Here is a 27603-nt window from a genome sequence, read left to right as displayed (position 1 = left end):
ATTCTTGCCAGCAAGTTAAAGAAGTATGGATTGGATGAATGGACTATAAGATGGATAGAAATCTGGCTAGATTGTCATCAATGAGTAGTGATTAATGGCTTGAGGTCTAGTTGGCAGCCAGTATCAAGTGGAGTGCCACAGGGGTCAGACCTGGGGCTGGTTTTGTTCAAGATCTTCATTAATGATCTGGATGATGGGATGGATTGCACCCTCAGCAAGTTTGCGGTTGAAACTAAGCTGGGGGGTAGATACACTGGAAGGTAGGGATAGGGTCCAGAGTGACCTAAACAAATTGGAGGATTGGGCCAGAAGAAATCTGATGAGGTTCAACAAGGACAAGTGTAGAGTCCTGCACTTAGGATGGAAGAATCCCATGCACTGCTACAGGCTGGGGACCGACTGGCTAAGCAGCAGTTCTGCAGAAAAGGACCTTAGGATTACAGTGGACGAGAATCTGGATATGAGTCAACAGTGTGCCCTTGTTGCCAAGAAGGCTCATGGTATATTGGGCTGCATTTTAGGAGCATTGCCAGAAGATCGAGGGAAGTGATTATTCCCCTCTATTCGGCACTGGTGAGGCCATATCTGGAGTATTACATCCAGTTTTGGCTCCTCCACTACAGAAAGGATGTGAACAAATTGGGGAGAGTCCAGTGGAGGGCAACGAAAATGATCAGGGGGCTGAGGCACATGACTTATGAGGAGAGGCTGAGGGAATTGGGCTTATTTAATCTGCAGAAGAGAAGAATGAGGGGGGATTTGATAGCAGCCTTCAACTACCTTAAGGGGGGTTCCAAAGAGGATGGAGCTAGGTTGTTCTCAGTGGTGGCAGATGACAGAACCAGGAGCAATGGTCTCAAGTTACAGTGCGGGAGGTCTAGGTTGGATATAAGGAAAAACTATTTCACTAGGAGGGTGGTAAAGCACTGGAATGGGTTACCTAGGGAGATGGTGGAATCTCCATCCTTAGAGATTATTAAGGCCTGGCTTGACAAAGCCCTGGCTGGGATGATTTAGTGGAAGTTGGTCCTGCTTTGAGCGGGGGGTTGGATTAGATGACCTCCTGAGGTCTCTTCCAACCCTAATCTTCTATGATTCTAAATTACCATCACTATATATGTCTTATTTCTAGCCTGAATTATTTTAGCTTCATCTTCTAACATTCAAACATTTTGGGCCTGTGCTTGATAAAGAGCCATCTACTATCAAAAATCTTTTCCCTGTGTAGGCACTTCCAGTTTGAAATCAAGTAACCCTTAAGATTTACTTGTTAAACTGAATAGATTGAGTTTGTTTAATCTCTCCTTTATAAGGAATATTTTTCAAGGCTCAAATAATTTTTTTAACTTTTTTGGACACTTTCCAGTTTGTTGTTGTTCTTTTTTAAAGGGTGGGCACCAGATCTGGACACACTATTCCAGCAGAATTCTGATTTATGCCATATACAGTGGTAACAACACCTCCCTACTTCTGAAACACGCTAATCTCCTGCTTATACATTCAAGGAATTCGTTTTCTTTTCTTAGTCCCACATAGCATACTGTCAACGCATGTTCAGTTGATTATCCACCATGACCCCCAAGTCCTTTTCTGAATCACTGCTTTTCAGAATACAGTTCCCCATCTAATAAGTGTGACTGACATTCTTGGTTCTTAAATGACTAATCTTGCATTTAGATGTATTAAAGTGCATTGAACCGGTTTACCATGCAATCTGGATCACTCTGTACAACTGATCTGTCCTTATCATTATTTATCTCTTCACCGATTTACCTCTTCACAAATTCAGTAGAGGATTTCCAACAATTATTTTCCTGAGTTTAGACAAATGTTCCCCATTCCCAAAAGAAAAATAAAGTAATATGCTGGCAAGCAGTAAGGACAAAGTTTAGGTTGTGTGGCTGTGCTTAGTTTGAAGTAGCACCTTAAATTTGCATATTCTGGTTTTCATAAGTTTTTGTGATTTTTGTTTTTAATTCTAAGCTAATATTCTTTTGGGGGTTTTGTAGCAAGCCCTTATCTGAAGATTCCTGTGTTTTTAACTGTTGAATATAGGGTTTCCCTTCTCTCAGAAGTGTACAGTGAGAAGAAAACCCTGTTATGGAAAAGAAAACTTCACTTACCAAAAAAAAAAAACCAAAAACAAAACCCTTAAAGCAGAGTTATATTTATTAGGGGGAGGAATCTGGGACCAAAACTTTATGCAGTGAGCTGTCTCTTTATGTGATGGTTACCTAATAGTTCATTGCAGACTGATATAAGAAGATAAATTTCCAAATAGGAATTACATTTTCTATTAATTGAACAAAATGTAATTGTCCATGTTTCCCCTAATCATTTCACATAATATAAAATACTCTGAATTAGGAAACAAAGTGCCACAATTTTTATTATGTACACACTGTACACCCAAAGAAGCTTCAGAAGTGTTGCTAGTAAATAATAGGCTAGATTTTGTGGCAGTAGGTACTGTATGACAGTTAATCAGCATTTGGCATGTGAAGCTTTGAAAACCTGACATGAAATGGCTAATGTTTTAAAATGTGTTTTCATTTGCTATTAAAGTATTGCTTTATATTAACATTTTTCAAAATCCCAACAGGAAGAAATGGATAGCAACCCCATGGTATCATCTCTTCTTAATAAGATAGCAAATTATACCAATCTGACTCAGGGAGTGGTAGAACATGAAGCAGATGAAGACAGCAAACGAAAAGAAATCAAGGTATCCAAAATTTTGAAAATTATAATTATTGTTATTATGTAGTATTTTCATTACAGTGCTAGGCATTGTGTAAACACAAGGGAGGCAAGGTTCCTGTCCTGAACAGTTAATCCTTTTAGGGCTGGCCTACACTACAAAGTTAGGTCAGCTTAACTACATCACTCAGGGCTGTGAAAAAATTCACAATGCAGGCCTGCTCTACACTAGGAATTTACATTGGCATAGCTAAATCTCTCAGGGGTGTGAAAAATCCACATCCCAAGAGACATAGCTATACCAACCTAACCCCATATAGAAAATGCTGGGTTGATGGAACAGTTCTTCTGTCAATGTAGCTAGCGCCTCTTGGAGAGGTTGATTTACTACATGGGTGGGGGGGGAAGGAGTACTTGTGGCACCTTAGAGACTAACATTCATTGGATGCGATGAAGTGAGCTGTAGCTCACGAAAGCTTATGTTCAGATACATTTGTTAGTCTCTAAGGTGCCACAAGTCCTCCTTTTCTTTTTTTGTGGATACAGACTAACATGGCTGCTACTCTGAAACCTGTACATTGATGAAGGATCCCCTTCTGTTGCCGTAGTAAGTGTCTGCACTATAGTAGTGCAGCTGTAGCTGTCCTGCTTTAGCACTTGAAGTGTAGAAATACCCTAAGAGCGTGTCTAGATTGCGGCTGGGAGGGTCCTTCCCAGAATGTATAGACAGACATGCACTACCTCTGCTTGAGCTAGCCAGCTAAAAATAGCATTGTGGCCATGACAGCTTGAGCTAGCCACCTGAGTATGTACCCAGGGGTCAGGCAGGTTTGTATTCAGGTGGCCAGACTGAGCTACCACCCATTCTGCCTCTGCCATGTTGCTATTTTTAGTATGCTAACTTGAGCAGAACTAGTGTGTGTCTATTTACCTGTGCTGGGAAGCACGCTCCCAGCTGCTGTGTAGACATAGCTTAAAAGACAAACTGACTAAAAGTAGGGGAAAGGGGCACAATGCACAAAGTGGTTAAGCTGGTGATAGAAAACGTCATAATAAATTATTAGGGCTGTCAATTAATCGCAGTTAACTCATGCAATTAACTCAAAAAAATTAATTGCGATTAATCGCACTTAAAACAATAGAATACCAATTGAAATTTATTAAATATTTATGGATGTTTTTCTACATTTTCAATATTGATTTCAGTTACAACACAGAATACAAAGTGCACTACGCTCACTTTATATTATTATTTTTTATTACAAATATGTGCACTGTAAAAATGATAAAAGAAATAGTATTTTTCAATTCACTTCATACAAGTACTGAAGTGCAATCTCTTTATTGTGAAAGTGTAACTTACAAATGCAGATTTTTTTTTTGGTTACATAACTTCACTTAGAAACAAAATAGTGTAAAACTTTAAAGAATACAAGTCCACTCAGTCCTACTTCTTATTCTGCCAATCAATAAAACAAACAAGTTTGTTTACATTGACAGGAGATACTGCTGCCTGCTTCTTATTTACAATGTCACTTGACAGTGAGAACAGGCGTTTGCACGGTACTTTTTTAGCTGGCATTGCAAGGTATTTACATGCCAGATATGCCAAATATTTGTATGTCCCTTCATGCTTCAGCTACCATTCCAGAGGACATGCTTCCATGCTGATGACTCTCATTAAAAAAATAATGCGTCAATTTTCTGCATATATTTCATGTTATAGCAGTCTTGGATGATGACCCAGCACATGTTCATTTTAAGAACACGTTCACTGCAGATTTGACAAAATGCAAACCACAAAAAAAAGAAAAAAGAACCTTCTTCTGGTGGCATCTGACTTAGATGATGAAAATGAACATGCGTCGGTCCGCATTGCTTTGGATCATTATCAAGCATAACCCATCATCAGCATGGAAGCATGTCCTCTGGAATGGTGGTTGAAGCATGAAGGGACATACGAATCATTAGCGCATCTGGCATGTAAATATCTTGCAATGCCAGCTACAACAGTGCCATGCGAACACCTGTTCTCACTTTCAGGTGATATTGTAAACAAGAAGCAGGCAGCAGGGTCTCCTGCAAATTGTAACCAACTTTGTTTGTCTGCGTGATTGGCTGACCAAGAAGTAGTACTGAGTGGACTTGTGGGGTCTAAAGTTTTACATTGTTTTATTTTCGAATGCAGTTTTTTTGTTTACATAATTCTACATTTGTAAGTTCAACTTTCATGATAAAGAGATTGCACTACAGTACTTGTATGAGGTGAATTGAAAAATATTTTTTTGTTTTTTTACAGTGCAAATATTTGTAATAAAAAATAAATGTAAAGTGAGCACTGTACACTTTGTATTCTGTATTGTAATTGAAAGCAATACTGAAAATGTAGAAAAACATCCAAAAATATGTAATAAATTTTAATTGGTATTCTATTGTTATATATTGTTTCTAAGGCCTCTAAGAAGAGGGCCGTCTCCCCTACACTGTCCAAATCAAGTGAAACTCAGTGCCCCAACACAGATATGTTAGGAGTTCACAGGGAACATGGGTCCAAGCCTTTGGTACCAAGGGCCAAGACTCCCCTAAACAGACAGCTACAGAAGGGGCAGCACTGGCAAGAGAGAAGAGGGAGCAATCACTGGCTGCACAGCTGGTACCGCAGTGCAGCAGCAAAAAGGATTCAGCAGTTCTGATGTCCACTGCCCAACCTAAATCAGTGCTATCCGCTCCACCAAGAGGTAGCAGATCCTCCCACTCACCTTCTGTTAGATCAGGGTTCACTATCCTGGATGACCTGGCTATTTATTCTGACTCAGAGTTGCTGATATTTGTGGAACTGGTCATCTCCAGGGAGATACCCACACTGCTGGTGCTCCATTCACCAGTACCGTCAACCAGCTGAGGGAGTTATTTCAAGGCATACTCTGTCTCCGCCAGTGGAGACTGAAGACTCCAATTCCTCCAGTGAACTAGAGACTAAGACAGTGCTCCCGCTGCCCACTCTGAGCCACAACATTAGCCCAGGTAGGGATTCCTGACTCTCCTGGGCACCCTCACATTCCTGAAAGACAGTCTGCAGGGCTTGAGATCACTGGCATCTTCCCCCTTGGGCATCAACCTCTTACCCTTATAATCCCACCTACTGTCCCTGGTGGGATTCCTGGTATTCCTACGGCAGACATCTTGACTCACAGGTATCTCGGGGGAGTACACACACAAAGATCACCATAAAGGGAAGATCTTCAGCCCCCTCATTATGAGGAGGAGAATCAACCTGAGCAGACAAACGACTCAGTTCCTCTGTGGCATTTTCTTCCTCATTCCCTGGTGAGGCAGTGACATTGGCTTCTCTATTGCCACTCGATGACTACAGGCAGTTTCAGGACTGCTTGCTGAGGATTGCAGAGTTGCTACAGATTCCCCTGGAGAGAATCCAGGACTCTACTTATGAACTGCTTGACATCCTTCAAATTGCAGGCCCTAACAAAGAGATACTTTACATTAGTGAAGCGATAATGGAGCCAGCCAATAGGATACAGCATATCCCAGCCACTTGTGCCCCCACCCTGAAGGAGGTTGAGAGAAAGTACTTTGCACCATATAACAGGACAGAATATCTATTTTCTCATCCTGCTCCGAACTCCCTGGTGGTTCAGGTGGTTACCAAACTCAACAGGCTACACCATCTCAAGTCTACTCCTTCTGATAAGGATGCTAAAAGACAGGACTTGTTCAGGTGGAAGAACTTCTCTGCCAGTCTTCAGTTCCACTGTTGTTATGCTTTATTTTCTACATAAGATGTTATTAATTATGACAAACTATCTGAGTTCAGCAACAAACTTCTGCAGAAGTTCAGGTCACAATTTCAGGACATCATCGGTTAGGGTAAACTAATAGCCAGGTTGACACTCCATGCCTTGTTAGACATTGCTGTGACACTTTGCCCTGCTCACAGAACAATGGCCTTACTCTGGCTTCCATCATCCCACTTACTCCATGCAGGGTGACCCCAACAATTTTTCTGGTCCTGAATCTGCCCAAAACCATCTCCCCTGCAGTGTCCAGTCCCTCTTAGTGGACACTCACAGAGGTAACACCAAATTCACTGCCTCAAAAGAGCCAGTACACACAACAGCTTGTTCTCCTAGCTAGGGTTATGCACTCCTCCTTAATACACAAAACTAAGATGGTTGTGTAATAAAACAGGAATAAGTTTATTAACAAAGATTTAAGTGATTTCAAGCAAGAATGAAAGAGATATGAAAGGGTTACAAACAAAACAAAAAAATCCACTTTCTAATGTCTAAAACTTAATTCTAGCATGATACAGCTTTGCCTAACCTACTTACTCACACCAAGTTATCAGCATTCTCCAGCTTGATTAACAGGAGGACCAATCTTTCTTATATACAAAGCACTGACTTCTTCTCTCAGGTGATGGATACCTTAAAGTCTTTCAGCAGTTCCTTACATCTCCCAAATTTGTCTTTGTCTTCAAAGTCAGGAAGCCATTCTGGGGGCTCAACTATGTGTGTCCACCAGGTAGCCAATGCCACGTTAACTTTGTCGTCTCCTGTGGTTTATGGTGTAAATGATCTTCCTGTAATCTTCATTGCAAACGAATAGCCCATTTTACCAGTCCCTGGTCATACCTGGCATGGTTTGCAATTGAGCCAAAGAGGTGTTTGCATTTCTTCTTTGTTGGGATACAAACTGTTTTGTCTCCTTTGTCTGTTTATGCTCTCCAAAACATAGTATCAGACAGTATCCATAATTTCACATGCAGTGTTGTTACATATATTTCACAATGACATTAATGACCAGTGTGGTATTAGTTTTCAAGTCATGTATTACAAATCACCTTTTAAATAAATATGAAAATTGTGTGAGAGGTGTATTGAGCTGGTCAGACCAGGTGATATTTACTGTTACATACCAGGTGTATGTATACCATCTGGTGCTGGGGTGCTCTTATGGTCACAGATCATAATTCTGCTTCCTGCTCCATGGCAACTTCAGTTGTCATGAAACAGGCCTCATGGCTGCCATCTTGCCAGGTCCCCAAGTCGGTTCAAGTTACTGTGGAGGACTTTCCCTTTGAGGGCAACCTTTCTACAGTCAGAGAGGGTCTGAGCCTCCCAGGAAGCATTAGAGACTGCAACATAGCCACCCTGCCATCATCTTCCTCTCAGTCTTATCTGCTGCCAGGAGATCATTTGATGGGATCTTGGGAGTTACCCACAGTGGAATACAGATAGGCACCATTAGTGTTGGCTTGGCCTAGTCAAGGAACACTTGTAAAGCCCTCATAAGCTGGTCTCCCATCTCCGAATGTATTGTGATAGCAAGACTTTCACATAGACATGGCAACATCACTATCATTGCTGCTTGTGCACCTGCTATTCTTGCCAACAAGGAGGACAAGGAACAATATGCATGAGTCATGTATAATGTAATCAGAATAGTAGCCACACACAACATTATCATTGTGTTACCCAATGCCAATGCCATGCTGGGACGAGATGCTAGATCAGCTTGGCGAGAAAGTGTTGGGGATTTCTTTGTGGATGTGACCATGAACAATAATGGTGAGTGACTGCTCAAGCTTTGTGCTGAAACTGGACTCCATGTTTCTGATATGGATTTCCAATGGAAAAACATACATACATGGATTTGGTATTAGAATGATGGAGAAACCGGCAAAGAGCTAGACTATGGTCTTATATCTAGTCAGTGGAGAAGCTGTGTACTCTATTGTTGGGTGCTGAAGTTGGCAATACTGACCACAGGTTGCTTGTGGACATGGGGAAACTGAAGTTGAAGGCAACTGAAATCAAGACTTCCATTAGTCATTTAGTCACAGTACAAAACCAGGCTGAAATCTGCAAACCATTTGATGTTGTAGCCCTTGCAGATGAAAATTTTGAACACAAGGAAATCAATAATTTGTGGGACTGCTTCCAGTCTTCTATTATGGATACTCTCAACAGGGTGCTGGGGAAAATGTGCCCAAGCCCCAAACATCAATGGATCCATCAACAGACCCCGGACATCATAGATGAATGACATATGGCTCACTTAAACAGGAACAACCAAGACTACTGATGCCTCAATGCCTTGTGTAACGCAGTTTTAAAGCAGGACTAGGAGATGTTTAGGCAAATAATGCTCAATTGATGGAAGCTGTATTGGCAAAAAATGACTATGATGCTGTCTATAAAGAATTGTGCACCTTAAAAGCTGGCCCACAGAACACCACCTTTCTCATCGGCAATGGATGCAGTAATATAGTCCACACGTAGGAAGAATGTGTGAATAGATGGCAGAACACTTTCAGGAGCTTCTTAACCACCCCATAAAATTTCCCCAGCTCCAGCAGGATGTGAAGAGTGGAGTAACCACCCCATATGTAATGTAGAGGATATCACTGTTGAGGAGGTTAGAAGCACATCCTGTAAGCTCAAGTTCTGCTGGTGTTTGTTGTATAGCTACCGAGCTAACCAAGCATGTTGGAGATTCCATCTTGGAGTGGCAGACCCATGTTATCAACAAAATACGGATTAAGGAGAAACTACCTGCCTACTGGTCCTGTGGAATTATTCTTTCATTTTGGAAAAGGAAAGGTGATGTTCTGATGTATTCCAATCACCATGGCATCGCTTTGCTTTCCATTCCAAACAAACTGTTCACAGTGGTTCTTCCTGAGCATGTTAAACCCAACATAAGCAATCTGTGGCCTCTACAGTAAGCCAGATTTGTGCTCATCTGATCAACCGCAGAGCAGAATTTTACCATTAGATAAATTATTGAAAAAGCTTAAAGAGTTTCTGCGCAGGAAGGATGAGGTGTACATAGCCTTTATTGATTTAAAATCTGCCTTTGACTCTGTTGATCATAGCTCCCTTTGGCTCGGCCTGGAAGCTGCTGTGCCTGGCAAGCTCCTCAGCCTCTAATAGAAATGCATTGCCAAAGTGAGAGCTGTTTCTGGTTAGATACTAGGATGTTCAACTGGTTTGAATACAACTGTGGCATCCATCAAGGAAACATGGCTACCCCATATCTTTTCAACACTGTAATTGACCATGCAGTGCATGATTTCTATATAACAGACCTTGAAAATGGGGATGACAGGGCTGCGTTTGCATCCTCATGAACTAGTCTCATCAGTGCACTGAATATATTTATGGAAGAAGGAAATAGGCTTGTGTGACAGTCTGTATCCCTATGTTCACCCTTTTTACAAAACTATAATGGATTTTGTATAAAGTATGCCTGGGGAGGGGTATCATTTGAAAACTCATAATGTGCTGATCATTATTGTCCTGGTAAAATATGTGTGGCCATATTGTATGAAAAGTTATAAGATTTTACTGTACAACTTTACTGAGACATGCTCCAAGTTCAGAAAAGCAGGCATAAACCAATTCATCAGAGACAAAAGACAACCTGGCGCCTCAGTCAGGTGTCAACAAAATCAAATGGACTATCACTTGGTTAAGCGGCCATTCTTTGGGAGGAAAAAGGGTGTGAGCAAAAGATTTCCAGGCTGACAAAAAAACTCCCCAGATTACTTCTCCCTTTCTCTCTGCTCATGGCATCAACAACACCCGCAAAACAAGATGGTAACACTGAATTTGGAGAAGGGTCCTGACTGAAACATGTGGTGAGAGAGACTTTTGCTTTATGTTCACTTAGCTTGTTACATTAGGTATTAGTATGCGTTTTACCTTTTATTTCTTTGTATCCAATTCTGACTTTTATGCCTCATTACTTGTAATCACTTAAAATCCATCTTTCTGTAGTTAATAAACTGGTTTTATTATTTTATCTAAACCAGTGTGTGTTTGGATTGAAGTGTTTGGGAAATGGGCGTATCATTTTCTATTAATGAAATGACAGACTTTATATGTATTTGTATTGTCCTGGAGGGTGTCCTGGAGGATGTATTATATGTATTTGTATTGTCCTGGAGGGTGCTGGGCAGTACAAGATGCACATTACTGGGGGAAAGTCCGTGATTGGGAGTTTGCTGTTGTTGCCCAGCTGTATAATTCATGGGTGGCTGGCTATTGCATTCATACCGTATAGCTGGGAGTGATTTACATGCTGGAGGCTGTGTGTGAGCAGGCCAGTGGTGTAAAAGGCACCTCAGGTTGGAGAATTATGGGGACACAGCTGTCCATCAGTCCAGATTGTATCCTGGGTAATGTCACAGCTTGGTCTTTAAATCAGATGGAAGAAGACCAAACTGATGAAAGCAGCTGATGAACCTCTACCCCTGCCCATCGTAATTGATGGAGAAGAAGTTTAATTTATTAACTCATTTGAGTATCTTGGTTCCATTGTCACCATGGAGGGAGGTTGCCTTGCTGAAATGAAACATCAAATCAGAAAGGCTCTGAGTGTTATGCACACTCTTTGGAAGCCTCTGTGGTGTCAACTAAGATGCATATCTATCAAGCAGCAGTGACTTCTGTCCTTTTGTATGGCTCTGAAATCTGGACCACAACAGAGACACAAATGCACCAGTTGGATACTTTCAATTTGAAACAGCAGTGATATCTTGAAGGCATATGGTGGTTTCATCATGTTACAAACAAGGATGTGAGGCATTGAACCAACCAGTTTCCATTGCCTTCCCAAGTGACTTAGTGCTGCCTCAGGTGGCTGGGACATCTGCTCTGTATGCCAGAGTTCATACCAGCCTGCCAGCTTTATGCATTCAATCCAACAAAAGCTGGATGGAAAAGACCTTGTGGACAGCACATGTTGGAGTGATGTCATGTATTCTGATCTGGCCCACCTCAGCCTTAATATAGAGGAAGCCGCAATACTGGCAGGAGACTGGGCTCTCTGGAAACAGATGATCCAAAGTGTGTGCTCTACACTCTATATGCAGGAGAATGAGTGATTGACCATCACTCGAAGAAAGAAAGGTTACTTAACTTACAGTAATTGGATAGAGTTTAGGTACCATAAGACCATGTAGTCTGACCTGTATAATGCAGGCCATTTAATTTCACCCAGTGACCCCCTGTATTGAGCTCAATAACTTGTGTTTCATTAAAGACTATCTTCCAGAAAGGCTTGATCTGACAACTTCAAGAGATGGAGGATCTATCGCTTGTCCTTAGTAATTTGTTCCAATGGTTAATCATCTTCACTATTAAATATTTGTGCCTTGTTACTAATCTGAATTTGTCTGACTTCAGCTTCCAGTTCTTGGTTCTTGTTAAGCCTTTGTAATGTTAGATTAAAAAACTGTTTAATACTTGGTATTTTCTCCCCATGAAGGTACTTATACACTGTAATCAAGTTGCCTCTCAATCTTCATTTTTATAAACTAAACAGATTAAACTGGAAGTCTCTCATTGTCAGGCATTTTATTTCAAGCCCTGGAATCATTTTTGCAGCTCATTTCTGAACCCTCTCCCATTTTTCAACATCCTTTTTAAAATGTGGACACTAGAACTGTACACAGTATTGGTCTCACCAGTACAATATATAGAGGTAAGAGTACCTCCCTACACCTATTCAATATTCCCCAGTTTCTACATCTAAGAAGCCCATTAGTCCTTTTTGCCACAGCATTGCACTAGGAGCTTACAATCAGCTCATTGTCCTCCATGCCCCCTCAAATCCTTTTCATAGTCACTGCTTCCCAGGGTAGAGTCTCCCATCTGGTAGGTGTGTCGTGAATTCTTTGTTCCTAGATGTTTAACTAGATGTTCCTAGATGTTTAATGGGGTCAGCTCATCAAGTGATCCAGATTGCTCTGTTTAACTAACCTGTCCTCATAACTGTTTACCACTCTGCCAATGTATGCTCTTGGTATTATTTAATACTTTCTTTATTAGAATGTCATGCTGTACTAAAACAAATGTTTTACAAATGTCTGAGTATATTACACCCATGCAGTTATCTTTATCAATCAAACTTGAAATATCATCAAAGAATGAAATAAGGTTATTTGACAAGACCTATTTTCCGTAAAACAGTATTGACTGGCGTTAATTATATTCCAATACTTTAATTCTTTATCAGCTTTTCCATTATCTTGCCCAGGACTGATACCAGTCTAACTGGCCTGTAGCTACCTAGCTTATCCCACTTGACACCTTTGAATATTGGCACAACATTAACCCTATTCCAGTTTTATGGAATGTCTCTGGTATTCCATGGTTTGTTAAAAATTAAGATCTTCTCAGCCAACTCTTTTAGGACTTGTGTGTGCAATTTATGTGGGCCTACTGATTTTAAAATGCTTATCCCTAGTAGATGCTGTTTAACATCCTTCTTAGTTACTAATAGACTAGAAAAAACTTCATCATCCTCATTTGATATGAGTAAAACATCCTGCTTCTTTCCAAATACAGAATAAAAATATTTATTGAACACTTCTGCCTTTTCTGCATCATTAACAGATTTACTTTCTCCATCTAGTAATGGACTTATACCATTCCTATGATTTCTTTTGTTCCCAATATATTTTTAAAAAATCCGCCTATTGTTCTTAATCTTACTAGCTATGGATTTTTCTCTTGTGTCTTTAGCTTCCCATATCAATTTTCTGCATTATATAACCTCTTATTTATATCAATTTCTATCTTTTCCCATCTGTAATATATTGCTTTTTAATTTCTAATTTCTGTCTTCTGTGACAGACCCAGACTGGCTGGGTGCAGGAGTCTGGTAGAAGGAAAACACATTGGAAACTGGATGAATAGTTTTCTGTTTCCTAAGCGACCAAGGCAGGGGCCAGAGCAGTTAGGAAGGTGCTAGAAGCAATTAAGTCAGGCAGACTCCATAAGACACCTGGAACCAATAGAAGCAATCAAGGGAAACAGGCTAATCAGATCACCTGAAGCCCATTTAGAACCAGCTGGGACTAGTTTAAAAGGAAGCCCCTTCAGAGAGGCCAGCTGGTAGGAGCTGGGAGTAAGCTGGTGTGTTGTGGGAAGACTGAAAGTAAGAAGGTGCGCAGTAAAAGAGCCGGGAGAACAAGCATGGTCAGGTACCAAGGAGGGTGCTAGGAGGGGCCGTTTGGGGAAGTAGTCCAGGGAAGGGCTATAGCTCCGGTAGTATAGGAAAACTACTTGTTGCCACTGTCAATTAGGGTCCCTGGGCTGGAACCTGGAGAAGAGGGTGGGCCTGCGTCTCCCACCCCACATTTCTACACAAATGCTCCCTGAGTAGGAAGACAGGGACTAAAGAGGGTTCTTACACCAAAGCCGTTGACTGGCTGATGATGAAGGTGGCTCAGTAAGCTGTAACCCTTGCCTCTGGGAGGGGAGAGAGGCTACATTGAGGGTCACAGAAAACCTCTGAGGCAAACCCTAACCACCTAGAAGCACAGGACCCCCAAGGCAAAGCCGGTGCCCTGCCACACTTCACAGACACATTCAGCCAGGAAAATTGTCCTTTTTTCTTGATTGTAGAATTGTGGATTTTCACAATAGACTAAACTTATTTTAAAGAACTTCAACTTCTAATTTTTATTCCTATTTTCCCCCCAATCCATTTTGCTCATAGTTTTCCTCAGCTTTGGGAAATAATCCCTTTTGAAGGAATGATTAATTAATTCATCTTTATTCATCATCGTGAGGTCCAAAACAGAGCAACCTCAGGTTGGGTCCAATACCTTTTGTGTTAGAAAATGATCATCTATAATTTTTAGAAACTTTAATGATCTTTTACAACTAGCAGCATGGGACCTCCAGCATATGTCTTCCAAATTGAAGTCCCCCACAACAGCACAGGTTTTATTCCACCCAGTGCAAACAGCTGTTTAAGGAGTAGCTCATCGTGTTGTATGGTTTGATTTGGTGTTCTGTAACAGAGTGGCTGTCCATCTTTCCAGACTACTGTACCCCTTTCAGGAGTCTGATTTGTCTTGAGTACTGCCAAGTTTCACGTCTCTTAAAAACTATTTGTTTACAAAATCAGCCATAAAAATACACAAATGTCACAGCACACTATTACTGAAAAATTGCTTCCTTTTTCATTTTTACTATAAAATTATAAATTAATCAATTGGAATATAAATATTGGCCTGCCCTGGTCGCTCAGGAAACAGAAAACTATTCATCCAGTTTCCAGTGTGTTTTCCTTCTACCAGACTCCTGCACCCGACCAGTCTGGGTCTGTCACAGAAGACAGAAATTAGAAATAGAAAAGCAATATATTACAGATGGGAAAAGATAGAAATTGATATAAATAAGAGGTTATATAATGCAGAAAACTTACATTTCAGTGTATAATATATAGAGCAGTATAAACAAGTCATTGCCTCTATGAAATTTTAGTTTTACTGACTTCGCTAGTGCTTTTTGTGTAGTCTATTGTAAAACCAGGCAAATATCTAGATGAGTTGATGTACCCCCTGGAAGACCTCTGCGTACCCCCAGGGGTATACATGCCCCTGGTTGAGAACCACTGCTGCAACAGGTTCCCCAGCAGTACTTCTGCCTTAGCTTTGTTAGTTAGCGCATTGACCCATAGCGATTCAATATCCTGTGGATCTGAGTTATCAATAAGTCTAAATCAAGTAATGGTGTCTTTGAAGTAGGGTGCCACCTCCCCACTCACCTCTTTTACCTACTATCCTTGCTGAATAGGTGATAACCAGTGATTTTAACATTCTAATCATGCATATCATCCTACCAGTTTTCAGTAGTGTCACTTACATCAAGTTTCTTCTAATCAATCAGAATTTCCAGTTCATCTTGCTTGTTACCCAGATTCCTAGCATTGGTATAAAAACAAGCCCCCCGCCCCCCCCCCGCAAGAAAAGCAGGGAGGTGAAGGGACAAAATTAGAAAGGCCAAGGCACATAATGAGATCAAACTAGCTAGAGACAAAAGGGTAACAAGAAAACATTATACAAATACATTGGAAGCAAGAGGAAGACAGGGTAGGCCTGTTACTCAAGAGGCATGTCTAGAAAACATGACCTATGAGGGAAGATTGAAAAAAATGAGTTTGTTTAGTCTGGAGAAGAGAAGACTGAGAGGGGACATGATAATAGTTTTCAAGTACATAAAAGATTGTTATAAGGAGGAGGGAGAAAAAATGTTCTCTTTAACCTCTGAGGATAGGACAAAAAGACAAAAGCTTAAAATGGAACAAGGGCAATTTAGGTTTTACATTGGGAAAAACTTCCTAACTGTCAGAGTAGTTAAGCACTGGAATAGGTTGCCTAAGGAGATTGAGGAATCTCTGTCATTGGAGATTTTTAAGAGCAGGTTAGACAAACACCTGTCAGCGATAGTCTAGATAATATTTAGTCCTGCCTGAGTGCAGGGGATTGGACTAAATGCCCTCTCAAGTCTTATGGTTCTATGATTGTAATGAATGCACACAAAAATTATCCATTTTAGCCTTATAATTTCTTTCTTACATTTCATCTTCCATACTTTATACTAATTTCTATTAGCTTCCTTTGGATTGTACTTCTATTTTCTGACTTATACCTATGCAAACTTACTTAGGCACCCTTTTGTGTATATTATGATACAGTCTTTAATTACATGACCATATACTGCTTTCTCCACAGACCCTGCCTCTTTCAGTGTACAGAATTGATGGAGCACTGGGAATGAATTTGGGTTGTGTAGGTGAATGAGGGTGTTGTCTGTAGTACTCCTACTTCATTTGCTGAAGTTGAAAGGTGTGTATGGTGAATAAGGCAGGGGACTGCAGGCAGAGAAAGGATGGTTTTATGGTTAAGGGAAGTGAATGTCATACTTCAACATTGAATTCTATCTCTGCATCTGCTGCAGAACTGTGTGATGCTTGTCATTTTTCTCTGATGACGGTAATGATTGTTGTATGAGTTTAAATGTTTTTCTCATTGCGATGTATTTAGATAACCTGGGGAAAACAGATTCTTTTAAAAGTCTGCACTGTACATAACTATTGTTTACATAATCCTAGTTTGTTTTTATAATTTTCTTGAGCTTTCATGAGCTTGGAGTACAGTGGAAGTGGCACATGAAAGGTCAATGGAGAGTTGGAGGAAGTGGGGGGTGGGAGAGAAAATTAAGGAGAGTTAGGCTTTGTCTACATTCAGAATTTATGCATTAATATAACAACATTGATTTAATTAGACTAGTGTGAACAACTAATGTAGACAGGCTACACCAGTTCTAGGTCAGGTTTATACCAGTGTACTTTAATTTGGTTACCCTGGTATTAGCCACACCATTTCATAATGCAGCCCATCAACATTGGGTTTGTATCAGTGTAATTAAATTGATGTAGTTATACTGGTAAACAAATTCCTTAATAAGAAAAGGAGTACTAGTGGCACCTTAGAGACTAACCAATTTATTTGAGCATAAGCTTCACGAAAGCTTATGCTCAAATAAATTGGTTAGTCTCTAAGGTGCCACTAGTACTCCTTTTCTTTTTGCGAATACAGACTAACACGGCTGCTACTCTGAAAAAAATTCCTTAATGTAGACAAGACCTTACGCTCTTTATATTGCCTTGAGGAACATTTGTTAACTGATTAGAAGCAGCATTACACAAAGGCTATGTCTACACTAACACTTTTGTTGGTATAGCTTATGTCGCTCAGGGATGTGAAACCCCCCCCTCCCCCCCCGCCAACATAGCTAGCACCGCTCATGGTTTAATTATGTCAATGGGAGAACTCTCTCCCATTGGCATAGCGTGGCTACACGAGCGATCTTATAGTGGCACAGCTGCATTGGTGCAGCTGTGCCGCTGTAAGCTCGCTAGTGCAGACATGGTGAAAGAGAGGGGTCCATTTATGTATTCTAAGCTGTGGCGAGTGGCAGCAATGCAAATCATGTCTATACAAGGCTGTAGGTTACATAAAAGAGGAATAAAACAAGGTCTTCATACATATGTTGATAAACCAACTACACACTATATTTCTTGAATTTTTAAAAAAGTGCATGGGATTACTTTAAAAATCATATGATTTATGATTTTTTAACTTTTTGGGTTGTGAACATGGGGGGTCTAATTATATTGTTTACCCCTTCCTTCTTTATTGTTATATGTGATCTCTCTTCTCTCTTGTTCTCAGTTGTCTTGGCTCTCTTGCTACACTCCGTTCTATTGTGTGTTTTGGGGTCAAAGTGAAAGTTATTAGAATTCTAAGATTTTGACAGAGACTCATTATATTTCCTTGGATTTTATTTGATAGATGTTATTTAAAAAGATAAAATATCTGTGTTTAAAGTAGAAATAAAAGCTCACTGACTTGTTCATATCAAGTGAAATTATTTCTTTATTCCATGTTTGACAATCTAATCTACCAGACGAAACACAAAAATAGGCAGCCTAAGTGAGAAGTCAGACTGGGCTGATATACAGTGATATGAAGTACCAGCACTTTACAGTGGTGTCATCATTTTCTATGGAATTTAAGCTTTCATTTAATTAAAAAAAACCACAAAAACAAAAAATAACAAATACCTAGTTGTTTTAGACCTTATAGAAGTGAAGAAAACTTTCCAAGTATAAACCATTAGAGTGGTCTCTCATTGTGCCTACAGAACAAAGGTACAGTCAACAAGTCTGAATTACTGGAGTTACATATTGACAATGGTTTAATTTTTTTTAAAAATGGAAGATTTAAGCCTCAGTGGGATGTGTTAGCTGCTCAGTACTTTTGAAAATCAGATGTCTTATTTAGAAGCCTAAATATGTACTTAAGAGACTAACCTTAGGCTTGTGGTTTTGAAAAACCTGGCCAGTGTAAATGTCAGGGTTAACTGCTTCACAGCTGAGCACTCCTACAGAAAAGTAGACAGAGGTTGGGATTCAGAGTGGGGCCTGAATAGAGAACTGTCATTTATATTTTTAACATCTGCCTTGATTTTGAATTTTGATCCCTGAGCATCAAAAATGAAATAAAGGAAATATTAACAAATGTGCCATATTGAATCAGATCTGTGGTCCAGCATCCTGTCTCAAACAGAGGCCAACACCAGATGCTTCAGAGGAAGCTGCGAGAAACCTCATGGCAGGCAGATGTAGGATGATCTGTCTCACCTTAAGGTCTCCTCCTAATTCTTAACAGAGACTATCTTAGTGCATAAAAGGTATTCTATTTCTTTTTAAATGCTGTGTTTTATCTATAAAACTAGAAACTTTTTTTAAATGCTGTAATGTTATCTCTAAAACTAGAAATCCTGAGGTCTTCACTCAGTTTTTGCTCACTCCTTACTAAAAAAAGACTTTTTGTTACAAGTCATTGTGAATTTGCTGGATGAGGTGTTAAGATACCTGGTCTTTTTTTGGGAAGAAATATTCTAGGTGGAATTTATATTTTGTTTGTTTCAGGCTCCACGTATGGGCACTTTTATTGGTGTGTACCTTCCCTGCTTGCAAAACATTTTGGGAGTCATTCTTTTCCTACGTTTGACGTGGATTGTTGGAACATCTGGAGTTCTTGAATCTTTCATCATTGTGTTCATGTGCTGTGCTTGTGTAAGTTAATATTTAATTGTCTTATACATTTACCACTGGTTAAATCCTATTCTATGCTACTGCCAGACCAACTACCCCGCCCCCCTGCTTGCACAAGCAGCAGGCAGAACCTTTTTATAGAGTTCAAAGAGCAGTACAGGTGGGAGTTAAGCTGGGCTAAAATACTAGCTTGCCTTTTATGTCTTTTAGCGTGTTCATTTATGCATAGACTTTAAGTAGTGTGTATGTTGAAATTCAGTTGCAATGGGCACCCTACACAGTGGTGCAGCAAAGTTGAGCCCTCCCGCACTATTTCTGCCTTGATTGATAGGACACACTGCTATCTCTTTGCTTATTAGAGCTGGTCAGGAATTTTTTGACAAAATGGTTTTATTGTTAGAAACTGCAATTCACTGAAACAAATGTTTATGAAAAGGTATCAGGTTAAGCAAAACTTCCATTGGGAAATGTTTCTTAGGTTCCCAGGATGGATTTTCTGAGAGATGGACTCCAGAATAACCAATAACTCAGTGGTGAGGCCACTGTCCTGGGAAGAAGATGATCCAGGTTCGAGTCCTTATTCTGCCTGATTCAGAGCAGGGACTTGAACTTACAACTTCCACATCCCATATGAGTCTCATAACCACGAAGTTATGGGTTTTTCTGAAGTTGGTGTCTCTGAATCTCTCCTATTAGAACTGTTCCACTTTGTATAACTAATTAAATATTCATTGGACCAGAGAGAGAGAGAGAGAGAGAGAGAGACTGGCTTTATATATGGGTGATTATGGCACTCACATGGGACATGGGAGACAAAGGGACTAGAACATGTCCTAACCTTAGGCTGGGGTAGTATGGTGTATCTCTTGATTTTTTTGAAAAACTGGTTTTTGGGGATTTTTGGAAAGGTCTTAATTTTGTCCCAATGCAGAATGGAAAAAGTATTTTGAAATTTAAAAAACTTTCATAGAACAGGGAAACCATTTCTTGCCCAGCTGCACTACTTATCCTCATTGAATTGATCAAAACAAGATTCAGTCTTAAGTTTGTAAAATACTAATGTTAGCGCCATTTACTCAGTAATTAAAATTGTATTTCATGGTTCTCATTAAATCAGTCCTTAGTATTTGTTCTTCTCTTGATTTATCCTCCTGCTTTGTGTTTATTTAAATTTGGGTAAGAAGGAATTACTTTTCAAAATTTCACATCAAACTCTGAAACTTAATTATTAGCAGTACTGTGATTTACTTGTAGCTCAAGTTCATAAATGTAATTGTTGTGGAATATGGAGCTAGAAGTAAGATACACAATGGTAATGATGGTAAAGATACACAATGGTCATTTGTTACTAATTACTATTTAATTAGAACAATATTTTTTCTTTGGGTTGTTTTCTGGTGAATATTGAAAGTCCTCAAGGTTTCCCCTTCTTCCCAGTTATATATTCAAAGGCTCTGCTTTGAGCTGACCCATACTTCTAGATGTATTAAACAGCTGTTCAGTCTAAGACTCAATGCTCAACTGACTTTGGAATCAATTAGCTTAGTTAGGAAAAAAAGGCATATAACTTGAGTCCCTGTCACCACAAAGACGTAAAGATATTTTCCAATTTCTAGCTTATTCCCACTAGACCACTGGGCTTGTCCATCATTTATAGTTTTTAAAGAACTTTATTATCTTAAGTTAAAAGAAAAGGAGTACTTGTGGCACCTTAGAGACTAACCAGTTTATTTGAGCATGAGCTTTCGTGAGCTACAGCTCACTTCATCGGATGCATATCTTAAGTTAAACATTCTTAATAATGGTCTTTCCACAGACTATGCTGACTGCAATTTCAATGAGCGCAATAGCAACAAATGGCGTAGTTCCAGGTAATTACAATTTTTAACCTGAATCTTAAACCTAAAGTAATTATAAATGCACTTTAAAGGATTTATATGCAATATATATATTATTAAAGCTGTACATTTAAAGACCTAAAGTGATGGAGAATCCACCATATCCTAGATAAATTATTCCAATGGTTAATTGCCCTCGTGGTTTAAAAATTAATGCCTTATTTCTAGTCCACAGTTGTCTAGCTTCAGCTTCAAACCACTGGAACTTGTTTTTCCTTTTTCTGTTAGATTAAGAGTAGTCTGAAATAAGAAATCTCTTCCTCATGTAGACCATGAGCAAGTCACTTCTGAGACTTCACTTGGATAAACTAAATAAATTGAGAAGCTCTGTCTCTCACTTTAAGGCAGGTTTTCAAAGTCTGAAATCTTTATTATAGTTCTTTTCTGAATCCTTTCCAATTTGCAATTTCTTTTTTGAATTGAGAACACCATAACCATTGGAACAACTTACTGGAAATCTTTAAATCAAGATTGGTCATTTTTTAAAAGATATGCTCTAGCTCAGCCAGAAGTTATGGACTTGATACAGGAATTACTGGGTGAAATTGTATGACCTGTATTATGCAGGCAGTCAGACTTGATTATCATAATAGTCTTTCTTTTCTTAAAATGTAAGAATCTGTTCAATAAAACTAGTCTATAACATACACAGGGTACTGCTATACATGACATAACATTTCAGTAGAAAAAATAAATGGAATTCTTTTACACAAAGTGACCCTACTTCCTGCTTTTTCACATGATATCCCCTATTATCCTAGGAACTTCTTTCAGGACTCCTGAAATGTCATAGAATCATAGAATATCAGGGTTGGAAGGGACCTCAGGAGGTCATCTAGTCCAACCCCTGCTCAAAGCAGGACCAATCCACAACTAAATTATCCTAGCCAGGGCTTTGTCAAGCCTGACCTTAAAAACCTCAAAAGAAGGAGATTCCACCACCTCCCTAGGTAACGCATTCCAGTGCTTCACCACCCTCCTAGTGAAAAAGTTTTTCCTAATATCCAACCTAAACCTCCCCCACTGCAACTTGAGACCATTACTTCTTGTTCTGTCATCTGCTACCACTGAGAACAGTCTAGATCCATCCTCTTTGGAACCCCCTTTCAGGTAGTTGAAAGCAGCTATCAAATCCCCCCCTCGTAAATCATGTGTTCCAGTCCCCTAATCATTTTTGTTTCCCTCTGCTGGACATTTTCCAATTTTTTCACATCCTTCTTGTAGTGTGGGGCCCAAAACTGGACACAGTACTCCAGATGAGACCTCACCAATGTCGAATAGAGGGGAACGATCACGTCCCTCGATCTGCTGGCAATGCCCCTACTTATACATCCCAAAATGCCATTGGCCTCCTTGGCAACAAGGGCACACTGTTCACTCATATCCAGCTTCTCATTCACTGTAACCCCTAGGTCCTTTTTGCAGAACTGCTGCCTAGCCATTCGGTCCGTAGTCTGTAGTGGTGCATGGGATTCTTCCGTCCTAAGTGCAGGACTCTGCATTTGTCCTTGTTGAACCTCATCAGATTTCTTTTAGCCCAATCCTCTAATTTGTCTAGGTCCCTCTGTATCCTATCCCTACCCTCCAGCGTATCTACCACTCCTCCCAGTTTAGGGTCATCAGCAAACTTGCTGAGGATGCAGTCCATGCCATCCTCCAGATCATTAATGAAGATATTGAACAAAACCGGGCCCAGGACCGACCTTTGGAGCGCTCCGCTTGATATCGGCTGCCAACTAGACATGGAGCCATTGATCACTACCCATTGAGCCCGATGATCTAGCCAGCTTTCTCTCCACCTTATAGTCCATTCATCCAGCCCATACTTCTTTAACTTGCTGGCAAGAATACTATTGGAGACCGTGTCAAAAGCTTTGCTAAGGTCAAGGAATAACACATCCACTGCTTTCCCCTCATCTACAGAGCCAGTTATCTCGTCATAGAAGGCAATTAGATTAGTCAGGCATGACTTGCCCTTGGTGAATCCATGCTGACTGTTCCTGATCACTTTCCTCTCCTCTAAGTGCTTCAGAATTGATTCCTTGAGGACCTGCTCCATGATTTTTCCAGGGACTGAGGTGAGGCTGACCGGCCTGTAGTTCCCAGGATCCTCCTTCTTCCCTTTTTTAAGGATGGGTCTGTCCCGCTTTTTCATTAATCAAAATGTTTTGTTTCTTAATGTTTCTTGAAGATCTATTGCTATACCAAGTAGAATTTGGTCTGTGTTACATGAAACGAACAGCCCAACTGAATGAGCATTTAGTTGGATGAACAGTGTTTGGAATGAAGAGAAAAATGTAGACATTATCAAAGCTGTTCCTCTGCTCAAAGGGAAGGTTCTTAACACTGTATCAGTGTTCTATGATTAACTCAGAACACAAAGTTATTGGAAAAAATTCTCCACTTTGAGAAATAAGCATGTGTCACTGTTGAGTCAGAAGCTGGGAAGTAGCAACATCAGCGCATCTTTGTAAAAAGTGTATATTGGGCATTTTATATGACCCAGGACACTAAAAAAAGTCAAGTATGGGGGGGATGATGATGACAAGGGGAACATGTTTTCCCTTCTCCTCTCTCCCACCAAAATTATTTTTTCCTACTTTGTAATGTCCCCTTTTATTTCTGTCTGCCCAATATTTGAGGACAAAAATGAAAAGGCATCTCCCTCTGGTAAATGGTAAAGAAATAAGAAATGATAGTATGGTAATATGGACAAAACAAAATTTTGGGCCAAAATTACTTTGGGGAAGGACAGCAAAAGAGGATCCAGTGGGATGGTGTTAGGGGTCTACTGTAGACCCCCCGGGTCAGAAGCATGAAGGGACATATGAATCTTTAGCGCATCTGGCATGTAAATATCTTGCAATCCTGGCTACAACAGTGCCATGCGAATGCCTGTTCTCACTTTCAGGTGACATTGTAAAGGAGTGGGCGGCATGATCTCCTGTAAGTGTAAACAAACTTGTCTGAGTGATTATAGAATATAGGGGAGGGATAGCTCAGTGGTTTGAGCATTGGTCTGTTAAACCAAGGGTTGTGAGTTCAATCATTGAGGGGGCCATTTAGGGATCTGGGGCAAAAATTGGGGATTGGTCCTGCTTTGAGCAGGGGGTTGGACTAGATGACCTCCTGAGGTCCCTTCCGACCCTGATATTCTATGATTGGCTGAACAAGAAGTAGGACTGAGTGGACTTGTAGGCTCTAAACTTTTACATTGTTTTAGTTTTGAATGCAGTTATTTTTGTACATAATTCTACATTTGTAAGTTCAACTTTCATGATAAAGAGATGGCAGTACACTACATTACTTGTCTTAGGTGAATTGAAAAATACTATTTCTTTGTTTCTTTTTTACAGTGCAAATATATGTAATCAAAAATAAATATAAAGTGAGCACTGTACATGTTGTATTCTGTGTTGCAATTGAAATAAATATATTTGAAAGTGTAGAAAACATCCAGAAATATTTAAATAAATGTTATTCTGTTTGTGATGGGTTGGATCACAGAAAACTCCTTCGGACTGCCAACTGATGTGATAAGGCTAGTTCTGGCCCTGCTTTCCCTGCCAGCTTGGGACCTCAGCACCCTAACACAGACCCAGGTCTGAATAACATCCCACAAACTGCAGGCTTAACTGAAAACAGTTTAAGAAGTGTTCTTGTCTCCAACACTCAGATGCCCAAGTCCCAATGGGATCCAAACCCCAAATAAATCCGTTTTACCCTGAATAGAGTTTGTACAGGGTAAACTCATAAATTGTTCGCCATCTATAACACTGATAGAGAAATATGCACAGCTGGTGCCCCCCATTAATTAATAAGTAAAAAGTGATTTTATTAAATACAAAAAGTAGGATTTAAGTGGTTCCAGGTAATAACAGACAGAACAAAATGAATTACCCAGCAAAATAAAATAAAACATGCAAGTCTATGCCCAATACAGTAAGAAAGTTATTACAGATGAAATCTCACCCTCAGAGATGTTCCAGTAAGCTTCTTTTACAGACTAGACTCCTTCTAGTCTGGGTCAAGCAATCACTTACACACTTATGGTTACTGTCCTTTGTTCCAGTTTCTTTCAGGTATCCTTTGGGGGTGGAGAGGCTATCTCTTGATCCAGCTGAAGACAAAATGGAGGGATCTCCCAGGGGTTTAAATAGACTTTCTCTTGTGGGTGGACACCCCTTCCTCCCCCTGTGTAGAATCCCAACTACAAGATGGAGTTTTGGAGTCACATGGGCAAGTCACATGTCCGTGAATGACTTCGAACTTACAGGTAGCAGCCATTGTTCACATGCTATCTTGAACGTCCTCAGGTAGACTTCTTATGTGGATTGGAGCCTTCCAAGATCCATTGTCCATTAAGTGTTTCTTGACTGGGCACTTAACTTGCAAATTCCTTTCTAAAGAAGCTGCCCAAATGCCTTACTAAGGCTACTTAAAATCAAACAAGTACACAGCCAGTATTCATAACTTTGAATACAAAAATGATACATGCATACAAATAGGATGAATATATTCAGTAGATCATAACCTTTGCAGAGATATGTTACATGGCATATGTAGCATAAAACACATCCCAGTTATGTCATATTTACATTCATAAGCATATTTCTATAAAGCATTATGGGGTGCAACGTCACACTGTTATTGTTTGACAGCGCGATTAATTTTTTTAATCATTTGACAGCCCTAAATTTTAGACTTGGTTTTGGTAAATAGTGAGAAAATCATAGAAGAGCTGGTTTTAGGAAATAACCTTGGATCGATGTTCATGAGCTGCTTTAGTTTAAATTAAATGTAAGGATAATCAAACCAGGTCATCATCTATGGTTTTTTATTTCAAAAGGGAAATTAAGGGAATTAGCTGAAGTCAATTGGACTGAAGAGCTCAAGGACCTAAATGTGGAGGAGGCTTAGAATTTCTTTAAATCAAGTATACAAAACTATCTGAAATTTACGTTGCAAGGAAGAGGGGGGGAGAGGGAATTGTAGGGAAAGGTTCCAGATCCAACTGGGTGAATAACTACATCAAAAAGGTTATTGAAAGTAGAGAGTCTCTAGGGAATGGAAACAGGGATTGAAAAAGCAATATCTTGCAGGTTAGAAAATGAAGGAACAAAGTAAGAATTGCTAAAAAGTAAAGCTAACTTTTGCCAAGAGAATTAAAATAAATAGGTTTTTTAAATTATATAAATAAAAAAAGACTCAGAAAGGATGAAGCTGGACTGCTATGCAGTATGGATGGGGAACAGATTAAAGATAATCTAGATATGGCCCAAAACCGAAATGAACACTAAATGTGGTGTGCTCGCTGCTTGACTGAAATATAACATGTGCTCTGTTTGTGTTGTTTGGGGGACTGAGTGCTGACTGTGTGTGCGCTGAGCCTAGCAGCCTGTTAGGCAAGGCTGAGAGCTGAGAGCTTCTTAATGAGGCTGTAATCCCTAGGCCTTTTAGCACCCATCAACCCTTAACTAGGGAATGAGGCTACTCAGGGCTACTCAGGGAGACCAGAGCTTAAGCCCTCTCCTAAGCAGCCAGAGGAGCTAGGGAACAGGAGCAGCTAACAGGGGAGTTTTGCGAGGGTGTTAACAGGGGCAGTGTGAGGGGGGCTAGAACTCAATATTCTTTAAACTTAAAAGCCAAAATACCCCCTTAATATAAACAAAACAACAACAACTGCAGGGAAATGCAGGCAGAAGTCCAGCAATAGAGTGGGGGCTACCCGTTTATTGCACCCCATGCAGCATGTATGATTACCTGTCCTATGGGCAGGTGGCGTATGTGTGCATTTGGTGCAAGGAGCTCCTAGCCCTTAGAGATCTTGTACGGGCTTTGGAGACCATAGTGGCTGAACTGGAGGAGCTGAGGGAGACAGAGAGGTACATAGATGAGACTTTCTGGGATACAGTAGAACTGTCCCACCCCCAGTCTGACAGCCTCTGTGCTGTTGAGGAGGATGAAAGTCCCAGGGAAGGAGAGCATCTAACTGGAGCACAGAGAAACAATCCCATAGTTGGGACCCTCCTTCCAGATGATGTTGTGATATCCTCTCCAGGGGAGGGAACTCCAGCTATTAGAAAGAAGCAGGTATTAGTAATGGACCCTGCTTTGAGCAGGGGGTTGGACTAGATGACCTCCTGAGGTCCCTTCCAACCCTGATATTCTATGATTCTATGGGAGATTTGATCATTAGAAACATAGATAGCCAGGTTTGCAATGACCAGGAGAACCGCACGGTAACTTGCCTGCCTGGTGCAAAGGTTGCGGATCTCTTGAGCTATCTAGATAGACTTATGTGTAGTGCTGGGGAGAAGCCGGTGGTCGTGGTACATGTAGGTACCAATGACATAGTGAAGGATAGGTGAGAGGTCTTGGAGGCCAAATTTAGGCTGCTAGGTAAGAGATTGAAGACCAGGACCTCCATGGTAGCATTCTCTGAGATGCTCCCAGTTCCACATGCAGGGCCAGTTAGACAGGCAGAACTGCAGAGTCTCAATGCGTGGATGAGATGATGGTGTAGGGAGGAGGGGGTTAGATTTATTAGGAACTGGGG

General features: G+C 40.3%; 1 protein-coding gene across 2 annotated transcripts in view; it reads left to right on the top strand.

The window, feature by feature from the left end:
* The window catches only part of SLC12A7 (solute carrier family 12 member 7), a 310242-nt gene that overhangs the window by 141801 nt on the left and 140838 nt on the right, over nt 1-27603 (top strand). For both annotated transcript variants that reach the window (XM_037893370.2, XM_043540293.1), the window contains exons 3-5: nt 2603-2725; nt 19021-19167; nt 20963-21017. In XM_037893370.2, coding sequence (XP_037749298.1) covers nt 2603-2725; nt 19021-19167; nt 20963-21017 — 325 coding nt within the window. The remainder of the gene's footprint in view (nt 1-2602; nt 2726-19020; nt 19168-20962; nt 21018-27603) is intronic.

The sequence above is a fragment of the Chelonia mydas genome, chromosome 2 (genome assembly GCF_015237465.2).
Source record: "Chelonia mydas isolate rCheMyd1 chromosome 2, rCheMyd1.pri.v2, whole genome shotgun sequence".
NCBI lineage: Eukaryota > Metazoa > Chordata > Testudines > Cheloniidae > Chelonia > Chelonia mydas.
Note: the sequence above shows the minus strand (reverse complement) of the source record. Positions and strands in the feature narration are given on the sequence as shown.